The sequence below is a fragment of the Ambystoma mexicanum genome, chromosome 1q, assembly GCF_040938575.1.
Source record: "Ambystoma mexicanum isolate Mex_15411 chromosome 1q, UKY_AmexF1_1, whole genome shotgun sequence".
Lineage (NCBI taxonomy): Eukaryota > Metazoa > Chordata > Amphibia > Caudata > Ambystomatidae > Ambystoma > Ambystoma mexicanum.
Genome location: NC_090922.1, coordinates 928,945,526 through 928,971,524, shown reverse-complemented (window position 1 = coordinate 928,971,524; position 25,999 = coordinate 928,945,526). Strand labels below are relative to the sequence as shown.

Here is a 25,999-nt window from a genome sequence, read left to right as displayed (position 1 = left end):
GCACAGGGCGTTTCAGACACCTCCCTCACTTCCTACCCACCCCAGACACTCAGACGCCATGAGTGGACTTCAGTCCTGAAGCCTGCTAAAGGCTCACAGACAAAGGGACCAAACACCAGAAGGACCTTTCCACAAAGAAACGGCGAAAGTTTTTAGAGGGTTTTTGGGTGCCATATTGAAAAACATGGCGGCCCCGATTTTTAGCTACCGGTGTTTGCGGTCGGGAAAAATCATGGTAGTTCGTTGTAAAACCACTGCCACCAGCCTCTTCAATAGGAAAGGGTAGCATTTGGCTGGTACATGAGTATTTAAACACAGGGGATACTATGTAACCCCTCCAGCACTCCATTGTAAGATGGTGTGTGCTGGGTCTAGGAATTTGGAAAAGACTAGTAAAGGCAATTTCACTTAACATTCTATGGCAAACAGTAGTTTATCCCAGAGAAGGTATTTAAACCTTTGGGAAGTCTAAAAGACATCCCTGTGTCACTGCACTGAGGGTGCTGTGTAACACACCCGAATAGATGATGCCTATGGCGTTATCTAAAACTCCATAATCAAAGAACACAAGTGTAAAACGCACATCAAAACCCTTGAAGTGTGGAAAAAAGGCTCACACTCTTTCCAGGTAAAGAAATCAAGTCTGCAAAATCCAGCAAAATTGCTTGGGGTCTCTAAGGTGAAGGGAATTAGCACATTTATGTGAATTCTCCCTAACACTCGTCCCCCCAGACTAAGGGACAGGAGGATTTAATCCACCCCTGGATTAATCTCCTTACTCCAGTCGGTCAAACATTCTGGAGAGACCATCAGCATTTTGGTGATTACACCCTGACCTGTGTTCAATGGTAAAATCAACCCCTGTAGGCTGATTGACCATCTTAACAATTTAGTATTTTCCCCCTTCATCTGCATTAACCATCTCAAGGGTTGGTGGTCTGTCTGAATCACAAAAGTAGATCCATATAAGTAAACTTCTTCAGTGACCACACAATAGCAAAATATTCTCTTTCAATGGTTGCCCACCTTGTTTCTGGTTCCTTCAGCTTTCTGCTGATGAAGCAGATGGGGTGCTCCCTACCTCGCTCATCCAGTTGACTCAGAACTGCTCCTATACCTCTATTGGAAGCATCTGTTTGCACAATGAAGGTTTGGCTGTAGTCAGGAGCTCTTAAGACTGGAGCTTGACAAAGGGCTTTCTTAAAGGGATGGTCTAGTAAACATTTTTATTTAAAAAATAGATAGGCAACATAAAAAAAAATACTAGCATTCTCTGTTTTAAAACTTCCTATGTAAAATTTTGAGCTATTCAAGCTCACAATTCGCAAAAGCAAGCACATGGGCGCATCCATTTTGTGAAATGGATGCCCCGCCTGTGTGCTGGCTTTTGCTTTTGCGGCACTAATGAAGGAAAAGCCAGCCAGCTGTAGTAAACAAAAGCTACCGCTGGGTGGTTTGCCCTTCATTAGTGCTGTAGGCGGAGGACGGGGACCGGAGACCAGAGCAGGAAAGCTGCAGCTGAATCTCGGTAAGTGCTATTTATTTTTTAAAAAAAAATAAGCACTAGCTGTGGTTTTTTTTCTAAGTTTTCCGGGCTGGAGGAGCCCGGAAAACTTAGAAACAAAACCGCAGCTTTAAAAACGTTGTATTTGTTTGCGGTCGCTTTTGAAGCGACCGCAAACATAAATACAACGTTATTGTGTTGGAAAACGATGCGGTTTTTCTTTCCAAGTTTCTCAGGCTCCTCCGGCTCGGAGGAGCCTGAGAAACTCAGAAAGAAAAACCGCAGCGTTTTCAAACACATCCGCATGTGTTTCTGCCTGCTGTGGCTATCACTTTGGGTCTCCGGTGCTCCACCGGAGACCCAAAGTGAAAGCCACAGCAGGCAGAAACACAACGCGGTTATGTTTACATGCCGCATAGTGTTTCTACCTGCAGCTGATTTCCCATTTGGGGCTCTCGGGCTCCCCGTGGGGAGCCCGAGAGACCCAAATGGGAAATGCTAAATGCTGCGTTGTCTGCCTAAATCTGCTTTCCCATTTGGGGCTCTCGGGCACCCCGTGGGGAGCCCGAGAGACCCAAATGGGAAATGCTAAATGCTGCGTTGTCTGCCTAAATCTGCTTTCCCATTTGGGGCTCTCGGGCTCCCCGTGGGGAGGCCGAGAACCCCAAATGGGAAAGCAGATTCAGGCAGAAACAACGCGGTTGTTTTCCGCAATGCCGCGTTGTTTCTGCCTGAATCTTCTTTACCATTTGGGGCTCTCGGGCTCCCTGTGGGGAGCCCGAGAACCCCAAATGGGAAAGCAGATTCAGGCAGAAACAACGCGGTTGTGTTGGAAAACGCTGCTGTTTTTCTTTCCGAGTTTCTCAGGCTCCTCCGAGCCAGAGGAGCCTGAGAAACTTGGAAAGAAAAACCGCAGCGTTTTCCAACACAATAACATTGTATTTATGTTTGTGGTCGCTTCAAAAGCGACCGCAAACATAAATACATTTTTAAAGCTGCGGTTTTATTTCTAAGTTTTCCGGGCTGCTCCAGCCCGGAAAACTTAGAAAAAAAAACGCAGCAAGTGCTTATTTTAAAAAATAAATAAATAGCACTTACCGAGATTCAGCTGCAGCTTTCCTGCTCTGGTCTCCGTTCCCCGTCCTCCGCCTACAGCACTAATGAAGGGAAAGCCACCCAGCGGTAGCTTTTGTTTACTACAGCTGGCTGGCTTTTCCTTTATTAGTGCCGCAAAAGCCAGCACAGGAGGGCCTCCATTTCACAAAATGGATGCGCCCATGTGCTTGCTTTTGCAAATTTTGAGCTTGAATAGCTCAAAATTTTACATAGGAAATTTTAAAACGGAGAATGCTAGTATTTTTTTTTTATGTTGCCTATCTATTTTTTAAATAAACATTTTTACTAGACCATCCCTTTAAGTCCTTCAAATGTGTTGTTGCACTCCTCATTCCATCTGACCTTTTTAGGAAATCATGGTAGTTCGTTATAAAACCACTGCCACCAGCCATTGCAATAGGAAAGGGTAGCTTTTGACAGCTACAAGAGTGTTTAGACATAGGGGATCCTAAGTAACCCCTCCAGCGCACTATAGGAAGATGGTTTGTGCTGGGTCTACGAATTTAAAAAGACTAGTAACGTGAATTTAACTCTACATTCTCCGGGGAACAGTAGTTCATCCCAGAGAAGGTATTTAAACCTTGGGGAGTCCAAAGGACACCCCTGTGCCACTGCACTAAAGGTGCTGTGTGACGCAACAAAAAAAAAGATGCCTTTGGGGTTATCTAAAACTCCATAACCAAAGAACACAAAAGTAAAACACATTGAAAATGAAAGTACAAAACTATAAAAAATGTTATACCTTATGTTTATATTACCTGTAAACGTACATTCCTATTAAAAATTATTTAACAAAACAAAAACAAGCATTGGCAACAGTTTTGACTTGTGTAAAGGTATTAGAAAGGTATGTGTCACTCTTTACATGTAAAGGATAAGCTCTGCCTAACCAGGAAGCTGCAGCTTGCTTCAGAATTAACATTGGGACCCAATAGAAATGTTAGCAGGTTTTCCAATGTTGTCTGTCATTGAAAGAAAATGTTATCTTTGGAAGTTGCTGCCCAAAGAAGACGGCTCCTCTGAACCAGCATGTACAGTTTGGTTGTTGTGCGAGGCCGTGGCATGATGATCAGGCCTCAGTAGGGCCGGCGCTAAGCAAGTATAGCATGCTCAGTTGCACTTGGCCTCACGCTCATGGGTCAAAGCGCAGAGGCTGACCCTCTTTTTCCTTCCACAGAACGTCCTGGAAATGGGTGCTGCCAACCCTTTAACGGCCATTAATTATTGGAAATTGTTAAAGGACAGCCATCAGCTCAATTCTCCTTTGTTCTTAGTCCCGTTCAGGGTGCTCTTTTCCTTTGCATCATGTCAAAGCAAAATGGGTTGGCCGGAGTCAAAGTGCGCAATGCAAGACGGAAAGGAGAGACAGGGCTGGCCGGGGCAACTTCAGAAAATAGACTGGGCACACTTGGAGGCTCTGCCCCAGTCTACCCCCCTCCCCCATCTTCTGGAGACCAACTATCAAAGTATATTTTAAAGCGCAATATGCAGAGAGGTGATGAAGTCTTTCGTGAAAGTAGCAGCTTTAAAGTATTACTGTGTTTGTTCAAGTACATTTTTCTGAGCAAACACTGTAAAACTTTAACACCGCCAGTTTCGGGGAAAGGCTTCCCTCACCGCCTAACAAAATGCAAGTGCACACATCCAGGGGTGTACCTAGGCTAAAATTTAGACGGAGGGGGGGGGGGGGTAACCCTTCAAATGTTGGGAGAAGCAATAACTTCGGAGATGGTGGAGGGGTGGCAAACTTACTTGTGAAGGGGCATTTAACTTGATTACTTGTAATAAGACTATTCTAGTGCAGCTTCAATGTTACAATCAGTTAACTCTCCTTTAAGTCTGAAACACCCACTTCTTGCAGATCCTGAAGGTCCTAGAAAGTGTCAAAATGGCTGATGATGTGCAATGAAAGACTCCATATCATAGCATAACAGGACATTGCAGAGTGCGGGGCAGTACTCTGGACGGCCCAAGCAACTTCAGTGGCTGGGAGCAACAGGGGAGAAAATGTAATGTTGGTTCTACCAGTCTGCTATACTAGAATCTCTGCTGCACGGACTGGCTGTGAGACCGTTTGCCTGTCAAATCCAGTGTTACGAGACTGGAAGAGGGCCAGTGCAGCAATATTGCATTTCTATACGGCAGTATTGGAGCTACTAGCATAGGAGCACCAGCGTACACCAATGTGGCCCTACTACACTTATTAAAACCGTCCTATTGTAAGGGTGTACCGTGTATGTGCAATCATTCATAAGCACTCCAATTTTTGCAGTTGAAATTAGGGTGAGATTACAATATTTGCCCAGGATCACACACTTACGCTAAACAGCGAAGCAGGGATTTTAACCCACACTTTGAATTTGGGCATGGCCACTTTCTTCCACGCTTTACTTAGAACAAATATTTAAGTTTTGGGTGTCAAGACCTACACACAATGAAATCGTGCTCTAGCTGCTAACTCGAGTGATAATAATAGCGCAAGTTCAGTTCAACGTTATTAGCAGTCGCCATGCTCGACCTGCTCCTTTACTTAGAAACAAGTGACCTTTAAAATAAAATATGTGACAAAGAGTGCATTTGAAATGCAAGTCATGACATCAAACAGCTCACATCATATCACATCACATGTGTGCCAATGGCGCTATATAATGTAAGCAAAAACAAAGAGGTGATGGCTGGAAGGCTTAGAATTGATATTAAACCACTGGCATTGCTCTGGGCAACCCTCATGACCATTGTTTTTCACCTGCCAAGTCATTATAGAACGGGGAAAAACCATATGCAATTCAGGCATGGCCCCATCCCCAAAATGGCAGTGCAGCCCGAACTGCTAGGTCACATCCCTTCTGCACAGCAACCTGGGCTCCACATCTGGGTATACCGGTCCCAAACAGGGAAAGAAGGTACACGAGGGAGACATGGGGCATGTGCGGGGGTGGGGGGTACAGGACAGACATGAGGCATGAGCGGGGGGTGGGGGGAACAGGGCAGACACGGGGCATGAGTGGGGGTGGGGGGAACAGGGGAGAGAAGGGGCATGAGTGGGGGGAACAGGGGAGAGATACAGGGCATGAGTGGGGGGTGGGGGGGTTAAGAAGGGAGACACGGGGCATGAGCGGGGGTGGGGGGGAACAGGGGAGAGAGAGACACAGGGCATGAGCGGGGGGTGGGGGAGAAAGAAGGGAGACACGGGGCATGAGCGGGGGGTGGGGGGGAAAGAAGGGAGACACGGGCCATGAGCGGGCGGTGGGGCGGAAAAGGAGGGAGACAGACACTGAGCATGATTTACAACTGTGGTAAATTGCGTTTTTTTTCTCTCTCTGGCAGCCCGGACCATGCGAGATTATATCAGATAGAGGTCCGGGCTGTCAGAGAAAAAAAAACGCATTTTAAAAATTTTAAAACAGTTTAAAACAGACAGTTGCTTGATCATCCGACCCGACTTCGGAAAGATCAAGCGCTTTTAAATTGCATTTTTATTTTCTCACCGACAGCCCGGACCATGTGAGATTATATCAGATAGAGGTCCGGGCTGTCAGAGAGAAAATAAAAATGCAATTGAAAAGCGCTGCCAGCAGCAGAAACACAGATATGATACAGAAACAAACAGCTAACCTCCAAACGGTGCTGAAAGTGCTACAAAACACCTCAAACACCCTCCACGTGTGGCCCTGCTACTTGTACATTTCCCCTCACAGCCTACAAAAACGCACAAGGGAATAGGAATTAAACTGGGCCTTTTAAAGACAGTTTAACTTCCTTTAACATTCGGGATGCTTACCTGGCTGATGTCACTGCGTTTGCAGCCTCCACTCTCAGCTCACTCTGCATATAAAAAAATGCAGCTGGACACGTGTGTTTCTGGAAAGGTCTTCCAGGAGGGGGTGGTTTGAGTCCTGGATTAGGATACATTCTTCTGAGAGGCTGTCAAGGGAAGTGTCTGCCTGCCTCAAGGCAGGAGCTGGCGTACTACAGTGCCATCTAGTGGCAGAAAGTTTTTTTTTTTAATTAATAAATACAGGGTACATGGTACGCAGTAGAAAAATAAAGAATCCGTATTTCCTTTCATTATGTGCGTAAAATGGGACGTTACGCACCTTAACTGTAGGGCTGGGGCTCAGACACCATCTTGAAAAACACGGCTCCCGCGATTTAACGCTACTGGTGTTCGCGGTCGGGAAAAATCATGCTAGTTTGTTGTAAAACCACTGCCACCAGCCATTTCTAGAGGAAAGGGTAGGATTTGACTGCTACAGGAGTTTCTAGACACAGGGGATACTAGGTAACCCCTCCAGCACTCTATAGTAAGTTAGGATGTGTTGGGTCTAGGAATTTGAAAAGACTAGTAAAGTCAATTTTACTTCTTTAAACAGTAGTTTATCCCAGAGAAGGTATTTAAACCTTGAGAAAGTGTCACTGCACTGAGGGTGCTGAGAGACGCATGACAAGATGATGCCTATGGAGTTGTCTAAAACTCCATAACCAAAGAAAACACAGGAGTAAAACGCATTCAAAATACATGAGAGAGTGGGGAAAAAAGGCTCACACTCTCTCCAGGTAAAAAAATCAAGTCCTCAAAAATCCAGAAAAGTTGCTGGAGGTCTCTACGGTGAAGGGAATTGGCACATTTATGAGAATTCTTCCCAACAGAGACTGAGATGCCATGCATTGCAAGCAGTAGAACAGTGTCAGGTTATCGTTTCATGCCAGAGACAAACTACAAACAATGTGGAGAAACCTCTTCTATTGACAGCAACCCTGCAGAGGTGATCAGTCAGTTCAGCAGTCAGACGTGCGTTCAAGGGCCCGCAGGGTGCAGCCTCACTAAAAACACAGCAGCCCATATCATTGCCTGAGTGACCCCCGCAACAGTGAGTGGGAGTGGCTGCACTGATTTATTACTGCGGGCCTGTTATATTTGGTAGATGAAGAAGTTTGGGATGCAGATCCCTTGCGGAAAGGACAAATGCCTTGACTGGAATGGCATCGCTCGAAGTTCGTTCCTTCACATCCTAGCTACACCACTCTCCTTTTCCCGCTCAAACTTCAGCATTCTCCTTTCCTGTCAGCCACTACTGATCCTCAAATAATGGAGAACCTTGTAGTGTTCGAATAATCCCCGAAGGTGATGTTTCTTATAAAACACTAAATGTGTTTTAAACCATGTAATGACAGTGGGAGTTTTTTAGCACTTACTATGTTTAATAAAGAAAACGGAATTAGTTGTTTTCAATACTCGACGAGATCTGGATTTATAAAGTTATTCTCGTGGAGCTGACTGCGTATCTCCTCGGATGTATTATGCAATCTGTAGAATGAATGTACAGGGGCGTGTGTCTCCATTGGCCTTACGACACTCAATTGTAACTACAGTTTAAACGTATGTGAGGGAACAATCTCATCACTGACACGCTTTTCCAACAACTGACACACTTAGACAAACGGAAGGCACGTTAAATAAATTTAAAAAACTAGTTGGCTTACCTGAAGCAGAGCATTTAGATTTTAGCATTTAGCCTTTAGAGCCAACGGCTATCTAAAATATAAAGTAACTCTCCTTGAAGGTCCCTGAATACAGTGTGTTCTCTATTTTGATAAATTTAAATCATGGAAACCATATTAGAATGTTTAAAAGAAAATTCTCAACTGTACGTTGTCGCAAAATTAGCCTAAAGGTTATGAATCAGGGATGTTTTCCGAGCTGGAGAACTATTGTAACGGGTAAGTAATGTAACATTTGTTTCCGTTAATACAATGCTTTATTCCACCGTAATTGTGTGATTCACACCATAACTTTCTTTAGATACATGGAACTCATATAATTCATACGTTACCTGAACCTTAAATGCGGCCAATTATTTCTTCTATTGATTTACTGTGTACCCCTCAACCTTGTTCCATTTTCGGTTGTGTACTTCATAACAATACATTATTTAAGTGATTTGTGGTTTATGCCAGTTTTTAAGATGTACGAAATTAAATGAAAACAGTAGGGTAGGAAGCATTGCATGCATCTACATAGCACTAGTGCTGTTGGCAGGGTCTTTAGATCAGTGTTGTTTTCTCAGCTGCAAAACAGTTGGTTGTCCAGCACGTTGTGAAAGGTTTCACGAATATATTGAAGTACATTTCCCCAAACTAATTGTTTTGTTGTTGCTGTGTTGTAAATGGTTTCCTTTATAGAACGACTATGAAGAGGATGGCGGAATAGACTCCAGGAATGGCATGACTCAGGGGGACAAGCTGCGTGCCTTAAAAAGTCGAAGACAGCCACGGTCTGCTACAACTGGTGCCCTTAGGTAATACGCGAGTTTGGTTGTTAAGCTTTTTATTCATGTATTGAATTAGGTAAATATTGTAATCCTATTATGTAGTACAATGAGTTTACATTCTGGTTCGGTACCTCCTTTTTAGATTAGAATCGTAATTTCGGTTTAATTGCCAAGTGTACTGATCTGAAACTACTCTATCAGCTGCCCCCCGCCCCCATGCAACTCCATGGCCCATTCAAGTTCCCTGAACTACTGTCTTGTCATTAGTTATCCAGATGACAATTTTTGGTAATCTAGGCAAAAATCAAATCAAATTAAAGAACCGTTTGTGTTAGCTGGCTGTTAAGTTCAGTTTCTTATGGTAGGTGCAAGTATAATTGAAGACTCAATGGAACCTTTCTTGACGCAATTATTTCCTTGATCATATATACTGATTTCCACAAGTCATACATGTTTGGGCAAATCATCATATGAATGTCTACTGCTGCTTCACCCACCCACACACACATCATGCCCATTATCTTTTCAGGATGTAGTGCTGGGCCCTTCTATTGTAAGCCCTGCCTTATTAAGCCCATTTGTATTCGATTATGTGCATTTGTCCCCAAGAAGAGCCTGTTGTCGACTTGAAGTACCCCTTCTCATACCAGAAGTATATTCTGTGCTCTCCAACAAGCGAAAAACGTCTTGTACTGTTAAAGTGCTTGGGAATCATTCTGTACATTGTCTTCATCTTTGCCAGACAGTACTACAGTCTACTTTGATTAACAAAGTGATGTTTCTTAAATTGTTTTGTTCCTAAATTAGGCATCCATCCAACAGCATATTATGAGATCTTTCAAACAATTCTCGCTTCGAACCTCCACCCCAGGGTGCTCCCCCTAAATGTATCTGCTTCTATTGAATTCCTTATCCAACAGATTCTATCTTTGAAAATTCTCTATATGGCACCAACTGTCTTCCCAAATTATTTTCCTACCAGGGGGTGCAGTACGGCTCTGCGTTGGCTCCACATGGCACCCCGTTGCCATACACAATGTCAGGACCAGTATATACGCTGAGCCGCTTGTTAGGGGAGTTTTCTTAAAGTCCACTTGAGGTAAGACTTCATAAAACTATCCCTTGGCCTACAGGTCCCCAACTCTTAGTATAAATCTGTACTACCCAAAGGATCTTGGTAGAATGGAAGAGCAGCTCGGCTCATCATAGCAAGATGTGAGCTGTAGAGAAGTACACTCAACTCAGTAAATGCAATAGTCCAAAGAAACACTTACACTTTAAATGTTATACATTTATTATTTACAGAAGTAAGGTAGATAAATACTGATTTCACTAACCAACACACACAGGAATTCTTAATACTTTTCAAAGGTTATTACTTCAATGGTAGTTGCTTGCGCTTACAATTGTTAGTTTGACACTAATGACCGGTCTACCTTACTATCGGTACTACCGCACACTCGAGTTTCTTCAGATATCTGGTAATTGTATTTAGTTAGCAAGTCGACATACAATAAAGGGCCTGATTCACAGAAGTGTTTTATAATGGTGCAACCCCATTGGAAAACACTTTGTGAATCAGGCCATAGTCTTTAGGAAGGAAAAAGATTGATTATACACACAGCAGAAGAGCTTAACGTTCTAGAGACACTTTTGGGAGCTTCTAACACTTTCAAAGTCCAATCCCTAACCATACAAAAAAGTCAGTGTAGGAGTGGAGCCAAAGTCTTAAGAAGTAGCAGAATAACACAACTTCCACACAATACTTTCAATCTCTAGGATAAGATTACTGGAAGATATAACAAATTAGGAGGACCCTGCAAAAGGACTCCCTAAAGGTACACAAGCTGGCAAGCTTTGGTCAGAGGTAGAGTGGGCACCCTGGACACCGCTTCACGCACTCCATTCACTCGGAAGCGCCTTCTTAAAGTTATACCTTTCATCTCACACTACCTTTGGTTAGGAGAAATTAACGCAGCTGGAGTCTCCTCTGTGCAACAGCGACGGACCCGGTCTCCTAATTCCTTCGTCTGGTGACGACAAAAGGACGGACTCTGAATGCGATGTCTCAGCAGCAGTCTCAAGAAAGGACCCTTGGCACGGATTTCTTCAGACTCCTCGGTTGGTCTGCTGTTTTGGCACCGTTTTCTCAACACCAACAAAGGACGGTATTCGCCCGGTCGATCTTCGTTTCTGAAGTCCTGTACTCTGGTGAGGGAGACGAGTCGGATCATTCCTCTGGAGGTCCAACTGGAGTTCACCAAAGTTCGGGACAGATTCGTCCTCGCAAAGATGGTGCACTACAAATGGGCTGGAGGTCTCCTGGTATTCGCAGTCTGCAGCTTTGGAGAGGCTCAGCACCTCGGGAGATGGCTCAATTTGATCTGATCCAGTAGTCGACTTGGCTTTCACCTCAGGAACCTTGCCTTTTCATTAGTTTTCCCACACACTCCTCTGCAAACTCTCTCAGCATTTTACAGAAATGGTCGGGTGGCTTCCAATCAGGACAGCCATACCCCCTGTGCCAACTGGTTCCATTCAGGCACTCTGGCAGACAAAGGGCAGGGGAGTGAATAACTCCTCCCCCACTTCCTGCCTTCCCAGACACACTGGAGCCTAGGCGGGGACACCCAAGGGTTCCCTTTGAAGGCAAAACGCACACAGAGACCTCCCCCATCCAGAATGGTAGAATGACTAATGGAGCACAACCACAATAGATATGGCGAAAAAAGAAAGGCGACACCATGTTAGAATATAGGTGACCCTATTGTGCACCGCCAAGACTGTGAATACAGTCTGCGGTACAAAATAGCCCAATAGTTGGTAGAACATGTCCACTGCCATTTGGCAGAAATATAGAGTCTATGTGACTAAAAAGTCACAGGAGCCGAGATAAGGGGGATACTAGGTATCACCTTAGCACTCCACATAGAGTGGTGTGTGTGGCAATCTCTCATAGTACAGTTTTTAGGAAGGATACACATTATCCCTCTGTCCTGAAGAACTGTATTTAGTAAGGATATGGAACGAATCTTCAATGAGAACCCAAAGGGTTTGCAGGGACACTGGTGCTATGTGCTGCAAAAGTTAAACACAGATAACTTTTAAAGAGATATGGAGGAAAGCAGACTCCATAGTGAAGATAAAACACAGAGAACAGAGTTCCAAAAGTCAGAGCAAATAAGAATGAGGGGGGGGGAAAAGGCTCCCCTCATTCAGGATAGAAATAGGTCCAGATGTCCAGCAAAAGTGCTAGGGGTCTCACTAGGAGAGGGGATGAAGCATACAAATGTTAAATGCCTCTGACCTGAAGTCCTTTTTTCTGTGCACAGCGTACGCTTCTGTCACATGAAATGCCACATAGCTTTGCTCATTTGTTATTGTGTCATGCCTAACCCTCCGAAGACCTTGGGCTTAAAGCCCTGCTCAGACTGTTGGAGACAAATTCCCCCCAAAGGGTATTCATCTACCAGCTTGGGGAGGAACATGACCTAGGTGATTGCGGCTTCTGCCTGTCAATTAACCCTAAGGCCCTCAGGAAGCATGCCGCTAAGCGTTACTCTTTCTACCACAATAACAATGGTACGAGGATCCGTCAAAAGTACACACTCCGGGGGACCAAGAATACAGTGGTCGAGGAGCCAGCAAAGGAACTGATCTGTAAGGCTAAAAGTAAGCAACCTAAAAAGAGGTCCTGTTCCCCCTCATCTATGGTACCATTCCCCACCATGTCCTCCACTCTAGAGAAATGGGAAGAATTCAGGCTCCAGATATTCAACCTCTGCCAAGGAACCGGTTTTTCCAGCCCTACTGCATCTAGTGAAGCCAGCAGAGGTGACTGGTGGAGTGTGACTGCACTCCTGCTGGATTGGTTCCAGCTCCTCTAGTAGACTCCAATCCACTGCAGTGCCGTGTGGCTCTGACTTTTGGTGTTGCGCTCCTGCATGGACAGTCCCCGCCAATGCTTAGCGAGAATAACCCCCTTTCCAAGAAGCCAGTTCCGGTCAAAATATATCAAATCTTACCAGGAAGAGGATGTCATCCCCTTTGGTTTTGAACCAATGTATTCAGGGGCAACTGAGGACTTCCCAGAAGCCTTCTATGGAGATGCTAACATAGTGGACCTGGCTTCTGACTTGCAAGGAGCCAACATCTTGGGTATATCTCCAGAACTGGACATCCTTCCAACACCAGGACAGGGTGTAGGCCTCATGCTTCCTTTAAAAAGGTGATTGTGAACGTATTGGAGACACTGAGGCTGACAGTCCCAGTTGAGGAAAGATTTTCGTTTTGCGCCTTTCCCTCTATAGATTCCTACGGGACCCCCCATATTTTACTTATTTGTAAAGCCTGTCCTGATTTTGGAGGTCAGTAAAGCTTCTACTTTGCTTCCTTTGCCTATTTTTCTCATTCTCATGGGAAACGGACTAGTCACAAAGCCTGATTTAGTCTCTTTTGGAATGCTTCTATTTTTTACAATTGCACACATCACCTTAGAGTGAAGTGCAGTTAAGATAATTTGAATCCTTGTAACTTTTTACCTATTATCTTTTTGGTTACTTTGATGATGTGCATGAGACAGCTGCTGGCAGCTGTGATTTTTGTGCTATTCTTGTGCTCTTTTGCATTTACCGCAAATGGCTACTAAAGGTAGCTATCACCCTAAAATGGCTGTGTCGTGTGATTTTCGCTTGTTGTTTAGCCATTTTGTCCTTTGGCCTTCTTCCTGCATCCCCAAGGTCGGAAATGCCATACATGGTAACCCCTTTTTCTGGTGAAAGCTGCTGCTTTCATGGGCAAGTGGGCTTTGTGTGCGAGTGTGGTGAGCCATATGAGGGGGCTGGGACTGTCTGGTCCCAGTCCACATCCTCTGAGGCCATAAGGCTGTTGCTGGACAGATGTGATTACTTGTGGTTGTCCACATTTGCGTCGATGAGTTCATCGGTATCGTCGATGTTTTCAACAAATGTGTCGAAGGGATTGACGCATGCAGCGACAAGGAGGTCGTCACTCAATGTGTCGATGGCTACTCCATTGGTACCGGCGTCGAAGAGGCACTCTTCAGACCTTTTGTAAAGATTTCCTTTGGCGTCGATGACGTCAATTTTGTTTTGATGTTTTGTGGAGGCTTTCTCTCGACTTGGGGGATAAGATCGCTCTCGGGGAGGTTCGCTGGCCGGGTCCGAAGACGCACAGCTCTTGTGCTTACGAGGTCTTTCAACTGGAGGATCGCCTCTAGGTGTTGTCGAGGGGGGGTGGCAAGACAGCAGTCTCGAACACCTTCATCATACGGGGCCTAAACTCCTCCCACTGAGCCAGGGTACTAGATTTCGAAGGGCAAACAAACCGTTCGGGTGAACTAGATGATGAAGTGGACGGCGACCTATGGTGCCTCTTTTTGCCATGCCTTGAAGACGAGGAATGATGCGAACCACTTCTCGAACGGGAGCGTTTAGACCTCTTGCGATGAGGAGACGTTGCTCTCAATTTGTCGGATTATTTATGTTTAGAAGGGGTTTGAAGGGGATTTTTGAGGCTTGCACGTCTCCAACTTCACTCTGCGCTCTCTCGGCCTTGGCTGTCATCAACAAGCAGTCCTCACACTCAGAACACCATAGGTTTGACCCTAAACACAACCGGCAGATCCTGTGCGTGTCTGTCATGGACATTTTAGCACTGCAGTCCCGACACTACAGAGGAGTTGACCACGGCGATGATGAAGCCATATCGTGTCGAAAACTTGAAGAATTTTCGAAGAAACTTAAACAATATTTCTGACTAGGAACTAGGTGTTATGTTACCAAAGCTGTGATGCGTGGAAAAACGGAACATTCACGTCAGTGAAAGTGAATTTTCTTTTTTCTTTTACTGAGGATTCCCGGCCTGACGGGGAATATTCATGAGCATATGAATCCATGCCAGACCCTTGTTGGAGAACAACAGTTACAGGTAAGTAACTTGTTTCTTCACATTGGTGGTCTTTAATATTCCTCTGCAAATAATGTTCCTCTCCTTCTGCATAACCTTTTCCAGAAGGGCAGCCTTTTGACACTCTTGTTTTCCCACTGCGCCAGTAACCAAATACTGACAAGCATAAGGTCTTATTCAGCTTCTATCTTGGATTTGGTAATGAGTTTATACCAACATTTGCTAAATGCTGTACTTTGGGCAACAAGTTTCACAATTAAGGACCTTTCATTACCCCCCTTTTGCCTTTGGCAGTATCTGTTGGATTTGAATTGCCTTCATCTTAGTCTCTCTTAGCTTGGGCAATGGTTGTGTGCATTAGTTCTTATATCGCCCTATCGGGCTACATGATACTCCACAAACTCGCACGCTTAGTTAGTCCTTTGTTTTTGTAAAATGTGGCTTTCTCTGCTTTTTAATAGTTCGGTATCCAAAATTACTCGTAGGCACACTTTCACTACTCGAGTGCTGCTTTTGAATAATTCTGCATTCAGAATCTGATTACTTTCGCTCATACGCGAGTGCTGCTTACTTGGTTAATGCCGGCCTTGAACACGCAAACGGGTGCAGAGCACTCTAGGGTCACTACCAGCTTGTTAACTGACTGGGTTAGTCGGGGGGGGGCGTGGCTTGGCAGCCATGGTGTAGACAGCTCTTACCGTGAGCTCTTGGACATCCAACGACGATCCGGCAGCACAAGATTGAAGCTGAACCCATAACCAACTGGAAAAGACATGCAGCGGTATGAATATGAGGCCATAGAATGAGCGAACAGCAGACTGCAGCTGACATATAAGCCCAGAGATGGGGCTTCTGTAGCGCGGAGACCCGACCCGTTTCAAGCGAGGACAAGATGGCGTAGGAGACAGAACAAAGGAAATCTGACGCACCCGATGGCAGCACTGTACCGCAACGTGTAGTGCGGGGCACACGGAACGAGCCAGCGAGCAGGGGAACTGTTACGAGTGTGCCGGGCCTGTCATGAATATAGCAACATTTGGAAAGGCTGATACAAACTTGTAGAAACAATTACAGTGGCTGACCGCTGCAGGCGATATGGGCTTGCAACAGTAATGAGGAGAAGCCCGGGGACGCCTTGGCCAGTGTAGATGGAGGAGACTGCATAACGCAGAGCAATAAGGTGCTGGGCAGGCCCACGCAGCTGAAAACGAAAGCTGCTGTGTGTGGGCATTGCGGCGAGGACAGACGGATGGAACCTGAGGGACACGTTGGAAGGGGGGGCCAGATCAAGAGGGCACTCTCCGGGCCACATGCACCCGCAAAAGTGAACAATCAACGACATAAGCCCTGACAAATGCAGGCAAAGGAGGCCTGGGTGCAGGGCACTATATGAAACTGGCTGCAGGCAAGACGGACGGTGGACTATAATAGATGAGAAAACAAAATTCCTGCTTCCTGCTACCTAACGCAGCCAAAGTGCCGGAAGGTGCAGACACTAATGCGATATTGTGGGACACCCGTGCAGAGGTGGTCCCCCCTTCCCGTGGCATAGAAGCACCAGAGGATGACGTTAAGGGCTGGACAGTAGCCCGCATGTTAGTGGCAACAGCAGTATAACCTCAGAGGTGGTGGCACTGCCTCAAGCGCATATTGGCAAGAAGCTGCCAAATGTAAATGACAGCCTGGGCACGGACATGCCAGCATAAAGCACAAGGTGAAGGTGACACCCAGAGTGCCTGGGGGGGCCAGAGGCGGCACATTGAGGGTGATCCCTCACAACTAATGGACGGCATTGAGGCCACGGGCGGGCGGAGACAACCAGAGCAACCCATGAGCCAGTGAAGTAGAGCACTAGCTGCGGATCAGGGAGCTAACTTATTGATAGAAAGAATAAGGGCACCCCTAGACAACGAAGGAGCGCTGGAGACCTTTTCCATGCGCACACTGAGACAACATGGGAATCATGACGGGCCACAACACATGAAACCTACAACCAGAAGAGGAACCACGAAGCGGTGCAGACTGGACCATTGCTAGCGCATCAGACGGGAGAGCTAATAACAAGACGGCTATGTCTATGAGAGGAGGCAAGGCCAAGGGCAAGCGGCCCACAATGGACATTTTTGCTAAACCGCAGCAGTCCCCCACCACTCCAACGCAAAGTGGAGCTGCCGCATCCACAGGGGCAGTGGAGCCAAGCGAAAACCACATGATCCTAACAGCCATAACGGAACTGAAGGCCTTGTGGGGGACGATGATGGCAGAATTGAGGACCGCACTTGAAACAAAAATAGATGCAGTTGGAGTGGAGGGCAACCTATTGAGGCAAGATGTGAGAGCGCTGTCGGAGAGGACTAGCGGTCTGGAGATTGCGGTGAAAATCAACTCACAGTAGCACGGCCAATGCTAAGGCAGTCCACGTATTGAAGCAGCAGGTAGCCAACCTGGAGAATCGAGCAGAGGAAGCGGAAGGAAGAGCTAGGCGCAACATACATGTGGTCGGTCTGCCGGAGGGGGAAGAAGGCCAAGACCAAATAAATTATGTTAAAAACATGATTTTGCAAGAGATGGATGCAAATAAGCGCTCCCAAGGGTTTGCGGTCGAACGTGCGCAGAGGGCCTTGATGAGGAAGCCGCAACCTGGAGCCCCTCCGAGAGCAATCATAGCTAAGATCCTGAACTATAGGGATAGGGAAAAGATACTAGAGTTCTTCAGGAAAGGAGGGAAGATAAAGAGCGACTGCGACCATCACTGCGTATCCAGATTACACGATGCTGGTTCAGAGACCGCGATACAGCTACGTGGTGATCAAGAGGAGACTGTGCACAGCCGGTTTTAAATATATGTTGTTGTATCCTGCAACTCAAGATTTATCATAAAGACAAAGCGCACTTTTTTGATTCCCCGGAAGAAGCAGCGACATGATTGGATGCACAAGGCTGCCCGGAGCGAGATGAGGAGCAGGGTCCAGAAAGATACGATAAGTGATCCAATAGTTAAGCATATTATGAGAAGGGCGCAGGCTAATGGGTAACTGTAATATGAGACATTTGAACATTTTGGACTGGAATATAGAATGTGTAATGTAATAAGTATAACAGAAGGAGCAATCAGCTTGATTCCTAACTAAGGAGCAACGGTACGGATGCAACCTACCCCCGAGAATCAGAATAGGAGGACCGCCACTAGGGCGACATCTCCCTGCTGAGCCGTAAGTAAGGCAGTTGTCAGAACAGGGCTAGATGCAGGGGTGCCTGAGATCCAGGGATGGAGCTGGGCAAAAGTTGGGGGGGCGGGGTAAGTTGGGGCAAGGGAGGGGGAGGGAGAAAGGTGGGGTGTGGGGAAGTTGGGGAGTGTGGTGGAGTTGGGAGGGATGGAGGGCGGGAGGGGGAGGAGTTGGGGGAGTGTTAATAGTTAAGGGAAGTTTGTATTGGGGAGCAAGCCTACATGAAAAAAGGGAAGAACTGAAACCTGGCTGGTACTGGTGAAGGGTGGAGAGGAACCCGGATTTGCTACGGGAGACCTAAGGGTAGTTACCTGGAATGTCAGAGGGCTCAATAGTTATCTAAAAAGAAACAAGGTCATGATATATCTGCGAGGGCAGAAAATAAATATCGCCTTGCTGCAGGAGACGCACCTGACGTGTGAAACGCTAGAAGTGGAGAGGGACCGTGGTGGGCTGGACATACTCAGCTTTTGCTAGAGGGGTGATTACCTGGATAGCGCTGCACGTACTGTTCCAGCTATTGTGCTCTACAGCTGAGCCGGATGGGAGGATGGTAGCAATAAAAGGACATGTAGAAAATAAGGAAATGTGTATTATAAACACATATGCCCCGAATCAAGATACGGCAGCATACTTTAGAACCCTATATAGCAAACTCAGCGTGAGCATAGGAGGGGCGGTGATCTGGGGAGATTTCAACTGCGTACTGGACCCGAGGCTGGACAGGTCAGACACCAAAATAGTCAGACCGACCCCGGCGGCCAGGATATTGCAATCCCCGTTAGCAGACTTTGGATTGGAGGATGTATGGAGATCGACAATATTCACACTTTTCAGCCCCTCAGAATTTACATACCAGATTGGATTACTTGTTTGTCACGCGCGAACTGATGGCAGAAGTAGTACAGACAGAATTCAAAGCTGATATTGGCATGGCAGTACCGACCCCCAAGAGCGAAGATACCGACATGGCGCCTCTGGGCAGAAGCGCTTAAGGATAACATCTTTAGAAAGGACATGAGAGAGGAAATAATACATTATTTTGATACCAATACAGGCAGTGTAGACTCGGCGGGTGTGCTCTGGGAAGCCTTCAAAGTAGTAGTGAGAGGGGCAGCCATATCCAAGTTCAAGGGACTACAAGGTGGGATTCTGGCGGAACTACAAGAAGCGGAAACAGAGCTAGAAAGGGCATTTAAAAGAGGTGGTAGCACTAAAGACGATAATGATGAAATACTCAGGCTGCAGCAGAAATGTGTGGGACTCTGGGAAAGGCTGTGCAATCTTAATTACAAAAAATACATAGACAGCATGCAGGAGGGGACAAACCAGGGAGAGTTATGGCATGGCTATACAAAAGCGAGACTCTCAGATCAGTAATCAGGACGATAGTGAGAGAGGATGGAAGCATAGCAGACACCCAGGAGGGAGTGAACCAAGAATTTGTAGATTACTATCGCATCCTGTATGCGGATGCAGAGGAAAGTTGTAACAAGGAAATGAGCGAAACTTTATAGGATTGCCGCAGATTGGCGCTGAAGAGCGAGAGGACCTAGACGCGCCAATTACTCTAGAGGAACTAGAAGAAGTGGTGAGACTGTTACCCACTAGTAAGACCCCGGGGTCCGACGGACTCCCCAGTGAATTTTATAAGATGTATAAGAATGAAGTACTCCCCCCCCCTCCCCCTCTTGGAGATGCTCAACGAAGCATATGAGATTGGAAGGTTGCCAGAGAGGCGATCATCATTCCGCTCCCCAAACCTAATAAACCTGGCTGTGAGTGCGGCTCCTACAGACCTCTGTCAATGTTTAACCAGGATAGCAAAATATTGACGGCGGCCTTGGCAAATAGAATGCGGAAAGTTGTTAACCAGTTTGATCGGGTGTATTAATTTGTTATGTCCCCAACAGGAACATATCCAATAATCTTAGGTGACTTCACTGAGTCATTGAATATGCCGAAGGGTAGACGGGTGAGATGGCAATAGTGTCGCTGGATGCCATAAAGTCCTTTGATTCGGTCAAGTGGCCATGGCTCCTGGCTACTCTGACAAGCTATGGAATAGGGTCGGGTATCTTAAATGGGCCAAATTACTATATAGTGCACCGCTGGCTAGAGTGAAGACAGGGGCAGTTATATCCGAAAGGTGGCAACTTAGCAGAGGAACCAGACAGGGATGCCCATGGTCACCCATGTTGTACATTCTGGCCTTAGAGCCTTTGGCGATATACCTAAGACAGCAGTATGATACAATAGGAATCACTATAAAAGGGGAACTGCATTTAATTTCCCTATATGCCGACGACATGTTGTTGTATCTACGCTACCCTGAAGAAAATCTCCAGTATATCCTGGAGGTGATGGAACGATTTGCAAAGCTTTCGGGTATAGCTGTGAATCCCAAAAAGTCTTGTGTATTTCCTCTAGGACGATACAAAGGGATCCTGCTGGAGCGACTACCGATCCTCCAGACACCATGGGAGGTTAGCACGTTTCGCTATCTTGGGATAGACATATACCATACGGTGGAAGTGGAGCACAAATACAATACAGAGAAGGCTATCCAGCAGATTGAAAATAGTATGAGGTTTTGCGTGAAGCTCCCCCTGGCGATGATGGGTAGAGGGGCAATGCTTAAAATGGTGGTCCTGCCAAGACTGTTGCACTAATTTGGGAACATCCCATACTTGATACCGAGGAGATTCTTTGCTAGGTTGAGTAGCATATGCAGGGGATTTCTCTGGCAGGGGACAAGATATGGGGTAGCCCTCTGGAAGCTGCAAAACCCACATGAAAAAGGGGGTATAAAATGACCAAACTATGAACTTTATTATATAGCAAGTCAACTTCAATATGTAGCTAGATGGCTATCTGAGGAGCCGACCCCTGAATCCAGGTTGTTCCAATTGGATTGCGCCTCATTTTTCTTGAGAGAAATGATGTGGTTGCCTAAATCCGATATGGAAGGGCGCCCAAGGATGATGACACTTGGGTGGGAGATATGGCAGAGAGTCTGTCAGATAATGGGTAGCCCGTCCCCGTGCTCCCCGCAGATACCATTGGTCGCTTTGGCGGCTAGAGAGAGGCAATTAAGACTAATGATTATGAAGCACGGAGAGCCAGTGGGGATAGCAACGATGGGTGACATATGGCCGGAAGGGAGTATAAAAGAGTTTGAGGGGCTGGTGGAGGAAACAGGGTTACATGTGGGACAGTATATCACATATCACAGGGTGGTGCAGCGGATTAAAGAGATATGGCCTGAAGATATATTAGCAGATGAGCCAGATGCCGCCATAGATACGATGTACGATATAACGGAGGGGGGGGGGGGGCATGAAATATCGAGACTATATGAGCTTATGATGACTAAAGTGGGGAAGGAAGTGGCACAACTTAGACAAGATTGGGAAGAGGAAGCTGGGGCCCCAATGACTGATGGGATGTGGGAGCGTGCCCAGGGATATCACAAAAAAGTATCGAGAAATGCAAGATTACAGCAGATACAACTATATATCACCCACATGGCGTATATGACGCCCCACAGAATAGCCAAATTTAAAAATACAGGGCGACAATCCTGCCCCAAATGTGATGAGGAAAATGCTGGTATGGTACACATGTTTTGGTCATGGCCAATAATAGGATGTTTTTGGGGAGAAATAGCGCGCAGAATGGAGGATAAAGGGCTCGGCAGAGAAGTGGTCACAGTATGGGCCTGCCTGTTGGGAGAGTTCCCTAGACCACATAAGCTAAAGCATGTGAGTAAACTGAAAGGTCTAGCGTATGCACTGGCCAAGAGGAAAATCGCAATGGGGTGGAAAGCATGTCATAGACCGAGGATAGAAGCGTGGTGGAAAGACCTACAGAAATGGGCGGAGGCGGAAACTTTAGTGTGGCAAGAGGCGAGTACCGCTGGAGGGGAGGAGGAGGCAGGAACCTTATTCGCTTGGAAACAACTAATTGCTGAATTGTTTGGGCCCACACATGACGGGGCAGAGGATCGGGACCCAACGGAAACCATTGATGAGGAATCCCTATTGCAGGACGTGGAAGCAGAACAAGGAGAGTAGGCTTGGTAGGGGGGCGGGAGGAGGGAGGGGAACAGTGGACATGGATAAAGTGATGTGTATAGTGATCATTATATGCACTGTAAGTTTGGTTTGTGTTAGTTGTTAAAATAAAAATAATAAAAATTGTTTAAAAAACAAATACTGGGTTAGTTGTGCGCCTCCAATCCCCTTGCTGTTCACGGGACTTCTGCTTCTTTGGCTCCTCACGACCCAGCAAACATCTTCTCCTGGTCCGCCATCGCCCACGCCACCTGCAATTGTAGCTTCTCCTGCTCCTGAGGCCCTCTGGTGCACGTCGGCCAACAGACAGCCTGCTGGAAAGGAAAGCTTCCCTCGCTTTCATTTCTCGCTGTGCAGCCTCTGCAGAACAGTTCCCCAGAGGGCAAACTTCCCTCCTGCATGCTTCCCACTGTGCAAACTCTGCACTGCAGACTACTGGAGAGACAGACCCTCTCAGGACCGGCAGCTGTCTTCTGCCAAACAGTGGTCCCGGTGTCTTCTCCCTCCTTCAGCTTCTGCCTCGGCTGTCTGCACGAGTCAACCGCTTCCTGCTCACTCTGCTTCTTGCTCTTTTCTCATGGCCTGCACCTGAGGGGGCATTTTAAGCCTCTCAGTCTCCCTCATGCGTGGGTCATTTCCATTAATGTTCTGGCCACTCCTGCAGCATTGTACCTTTTTAAACCTCTTTCGTCCGAGTACTTGGGGAATTATGGGACTTGAAGTCCCTAGAGGTAAAGTTAGTTTTTCTGGTTTGGTTTTTTCTTTTAAACTAATTCCTTTTACTCATATAATTTTCTTATTTGAAAAGAGTAATGCAGTTCTTTAGAAGTTAAACCGTTCTTACTCACAAATTTCCTTTCACTGTACCTTTGGGAGTTAAGGAGGTTTTTAGCTTTATAAGTATTCAGGATTTTGGAGGAATTTTTATTTCTCTCGATGCCTAGGAGTTTGTGATTGTTCTCACCCATATTTCTGTTTAGTTTATGGAACAAAAAATGGTTATTAAAATAAGCCATTACATACTTTGGCATTGAGGAGATCTCCTCCCTAAAGGAAGACAAATACTGCATCTCAACCTACAGAGACCTCTCATTCCCCTGGGCCCTTTCTCCTCCCGCAGAACACCGCCCTCAAGGTCATGATCAGAAAGCTTCTGCCTTGCCCTGGCCACCTTGGAGGAGACATTAGGCAGGGGTTTAGTGAGGAGTACGTAGGATTATTCACAGCAATCTATTTCATGTTCGCACCATATGAGGCCGGGAGCATAACTCAGGGGCAACACGTTGTCTTGGAAGCAAGACAACGCAGGTTTGAATCCCTGGCTCGCGCTTAGAAACCTGCTCCGGTGTTAAGAGCGTTAGAACATTTATAAGTATATAAATTATAATTATTAGTGGCCACAGGCATCCTAAATGTGGGGCTGGGGAGGAAAAGTAGTGCTTGCTTCCGAACTTAATTTTAGTACCCACCTGTGGGATCTCTGTGCTTGATGCAAGCATAGGCATGCGTTTAATATTGTAAAATGATGTATCGTTATTAACCTTCACCTTCCTGGTCGTATAACCCTAATTTTTGCACTGGTATACAAAATGTATGTCCTGTGTATTCGAACATAAAAGTGATTGCTTAACACATGTATGTGTTGATTCGCACGAACTCCAATGATAATGGGGAGTGGCACCAATAAAGCAAATTAAGTTCTCACTGTTTTGCTTATAAAGGAGCATTCTGGGAACATAAGAATGACCAAAGAGGTTAATATCTGCCAGGCACGTATGTAAGAGTTGTATGACTGAATTACTGAGTACCTAATTCATGCAGGATTTGGTACAGATTTCTTCTTTTCTTTTTTTACCAAAAGTCACTTTAACAATAACGATTTTGTAAATATCAAGCATCTAATCCAGTTTGGCCACAAATGACTTAAGCAGTCAGGGTGCAATGACTGCTAACAGCTTGAAATCACTCGGGCTTTGTTGTGGATCATCCAGATTCTGAAAAACAAAAATATAATTTATTAAAATGGCAAGTAAAATGAAAGACCGATACGCAAATGTATATTTCTCCTCTGAATGGTGCAGTGAGCTAAAACGTAAATGTATATTTCTCCTCTGAATGGTGCAGAGAGCTAAAACGTGGTTTTATACCCTCTAAGTGGAAAAATGACATAGAACACTGTATCTGACCCATGCTCATTCTCAGTAGGTGGGCTCCCACACTCCTTTGTTACGTTTGGGGGCTCTGTTTGAGCCCTTGCTTTGATGTTCAAGAAAGCAGTTCATTCCTGCAATGTTTTTCCTGGTAGCCATCACTTCCACAAAATGGGTGAGTGAGCTCCAGGCTCTGTCTATTAAGCCTCCAATACTTGGTGTTCTCCAAGCATAAGGTGACTTTCAGAGTAAGACTGTTTTTCCTCCTTTAAGACATGTCAGATTTTCATCTCTCAGGTAATCCATCCACCCCAAGATGGAGGAAAGGTTCCATCGACTATGTTTCTCAGATGGGGGGGGGCATCATGAAAGATGGCCAGCTCTTTGTCTGTCTTGCTGGTGCTTGTGCAGGCATGAGTGTTTCTAATGGATTCTTTCTTCCCACAGATTCCTCACCTACGATATCCTTCCCGCATCACAGCTGATCTTCAGAAACTTTTCCATCACAATGGGGCACATTGCTGCTGTGAGTCGGCTTTACTTGATGCCTCCATGCACCCCGCAATGTACGACGTTGGGCTAGTGTAACTTGAGGCGCTGCACCCGTTGACCTAATTTTATTATTAGGGTGTTTATTGAGCGTGGACCTAGCTTCGGGAAGCAACAGAGTGCTTTACAATCATAGAGGGAAGAACACAGTGAGGGAAGCAGAGAAAAAAGCGGGGAACTGAAAGAGGATCGCGGGGGGGTGCAATGGGCAGCAAGGGATCTGCAGGAAACCCGTTGTGGAGACAGTGGGGAATCAGATCAGAGTCTTAGGTAGGGTGGGGAGTGCTTGGTGTGTGGACCTAGGTGTTAAACAGGATCCATTCTGTGTTCCCCTCCCAAACTGTTCACGTATCTCACCTGACACTGTGAACCAATTTAAATCCGTTCTTTCCCCTGGAGAGTGGGAGTTTGGCGGGAGTAGGGTTATCTTTTTGCCACAGCTTTTAAAAACCTTCTTAGCCCCACCCCTTTTCTGTATGGGTCTCTTTGTGGATTCTTTGCAGCTCCCTCAACCTGGTGTTTTAGGTGTCGCATTCCTGCTACGCCTTAAGTTTATGTTTATGTTTGCATAGCGCCGCAGGCATCCGGGCGCTTAACATGGCAACGCAGCCAATAAATGACAGGACAAGCAGGCCCTATTAATAGGTAGAGGTTGGAGGTCCTGAGGGTAAGTTTATCTTATGAGGGTTTTTACCATATTTCTGAACTTAAGATAATTCGGTTCTCGTTGGAGTTCATTCCGTCTTAGGGAGCCTTTACAGGAAATGCTTGGCCTAGTCTGTTTACTTTTTTTGCAGTTCCTGATTGAATTCAGCCTTTATTTTCAGACCTTAAGCCCCTACCAGGAGTATATGGGCTGATTTGTTTTTTCGAATACTCAGGAGCTGTTCCATATAAACAATGGTGGACTATGGTCATAGCTTTAAAGGTAATGCGGTCTTGAATCGATAACAAGTGGAGGGCTTTCCTCTCTTTAGTTGATCCCTTTTGGTTTTACTGGCGATAGTCCTGGCTGCATTATTCGGGACAATTTGGCATTGCTTAATGCATTTTGTACTGGCTCCCATCATGAGCGATTCCCATAGTCCAATCTGGACAAGACAATGGCTGTAGCTAAAGTGGAGCTATTTTGTTGATTCAAATGAGGTCTAATTCTATTTAACAATTTTTGGTGGTA

The 25,999-nt window shown here is 46.0% G+C and overlaps 1 protein-coding gene across 6 annotated transcripts in view; it reads left to right on the top strand.

The window, feature by feature from the left end:
• Positions 1–25,999, top strand: part of CDC14A (cell division cycle 14A) — a 1,359,412-nt gene that overhangs the window by 886,788 nt on the left and 446,625 nt on the right. For all 6 annotated transcript variants that reach the window (XM_069641577.1, XM_069641576.1, XM_069641579.1 and 3 more), the window contains one exon: positions 8,804–8,919. In XM_069641577.1, coding sequence (XP_069497678.1) covers positions 8,804–8,919 — 116 coding nt within the window. The remainder of the gene's footprint in view (positions 1–8,803; positions 8,920–25,999) is intronic.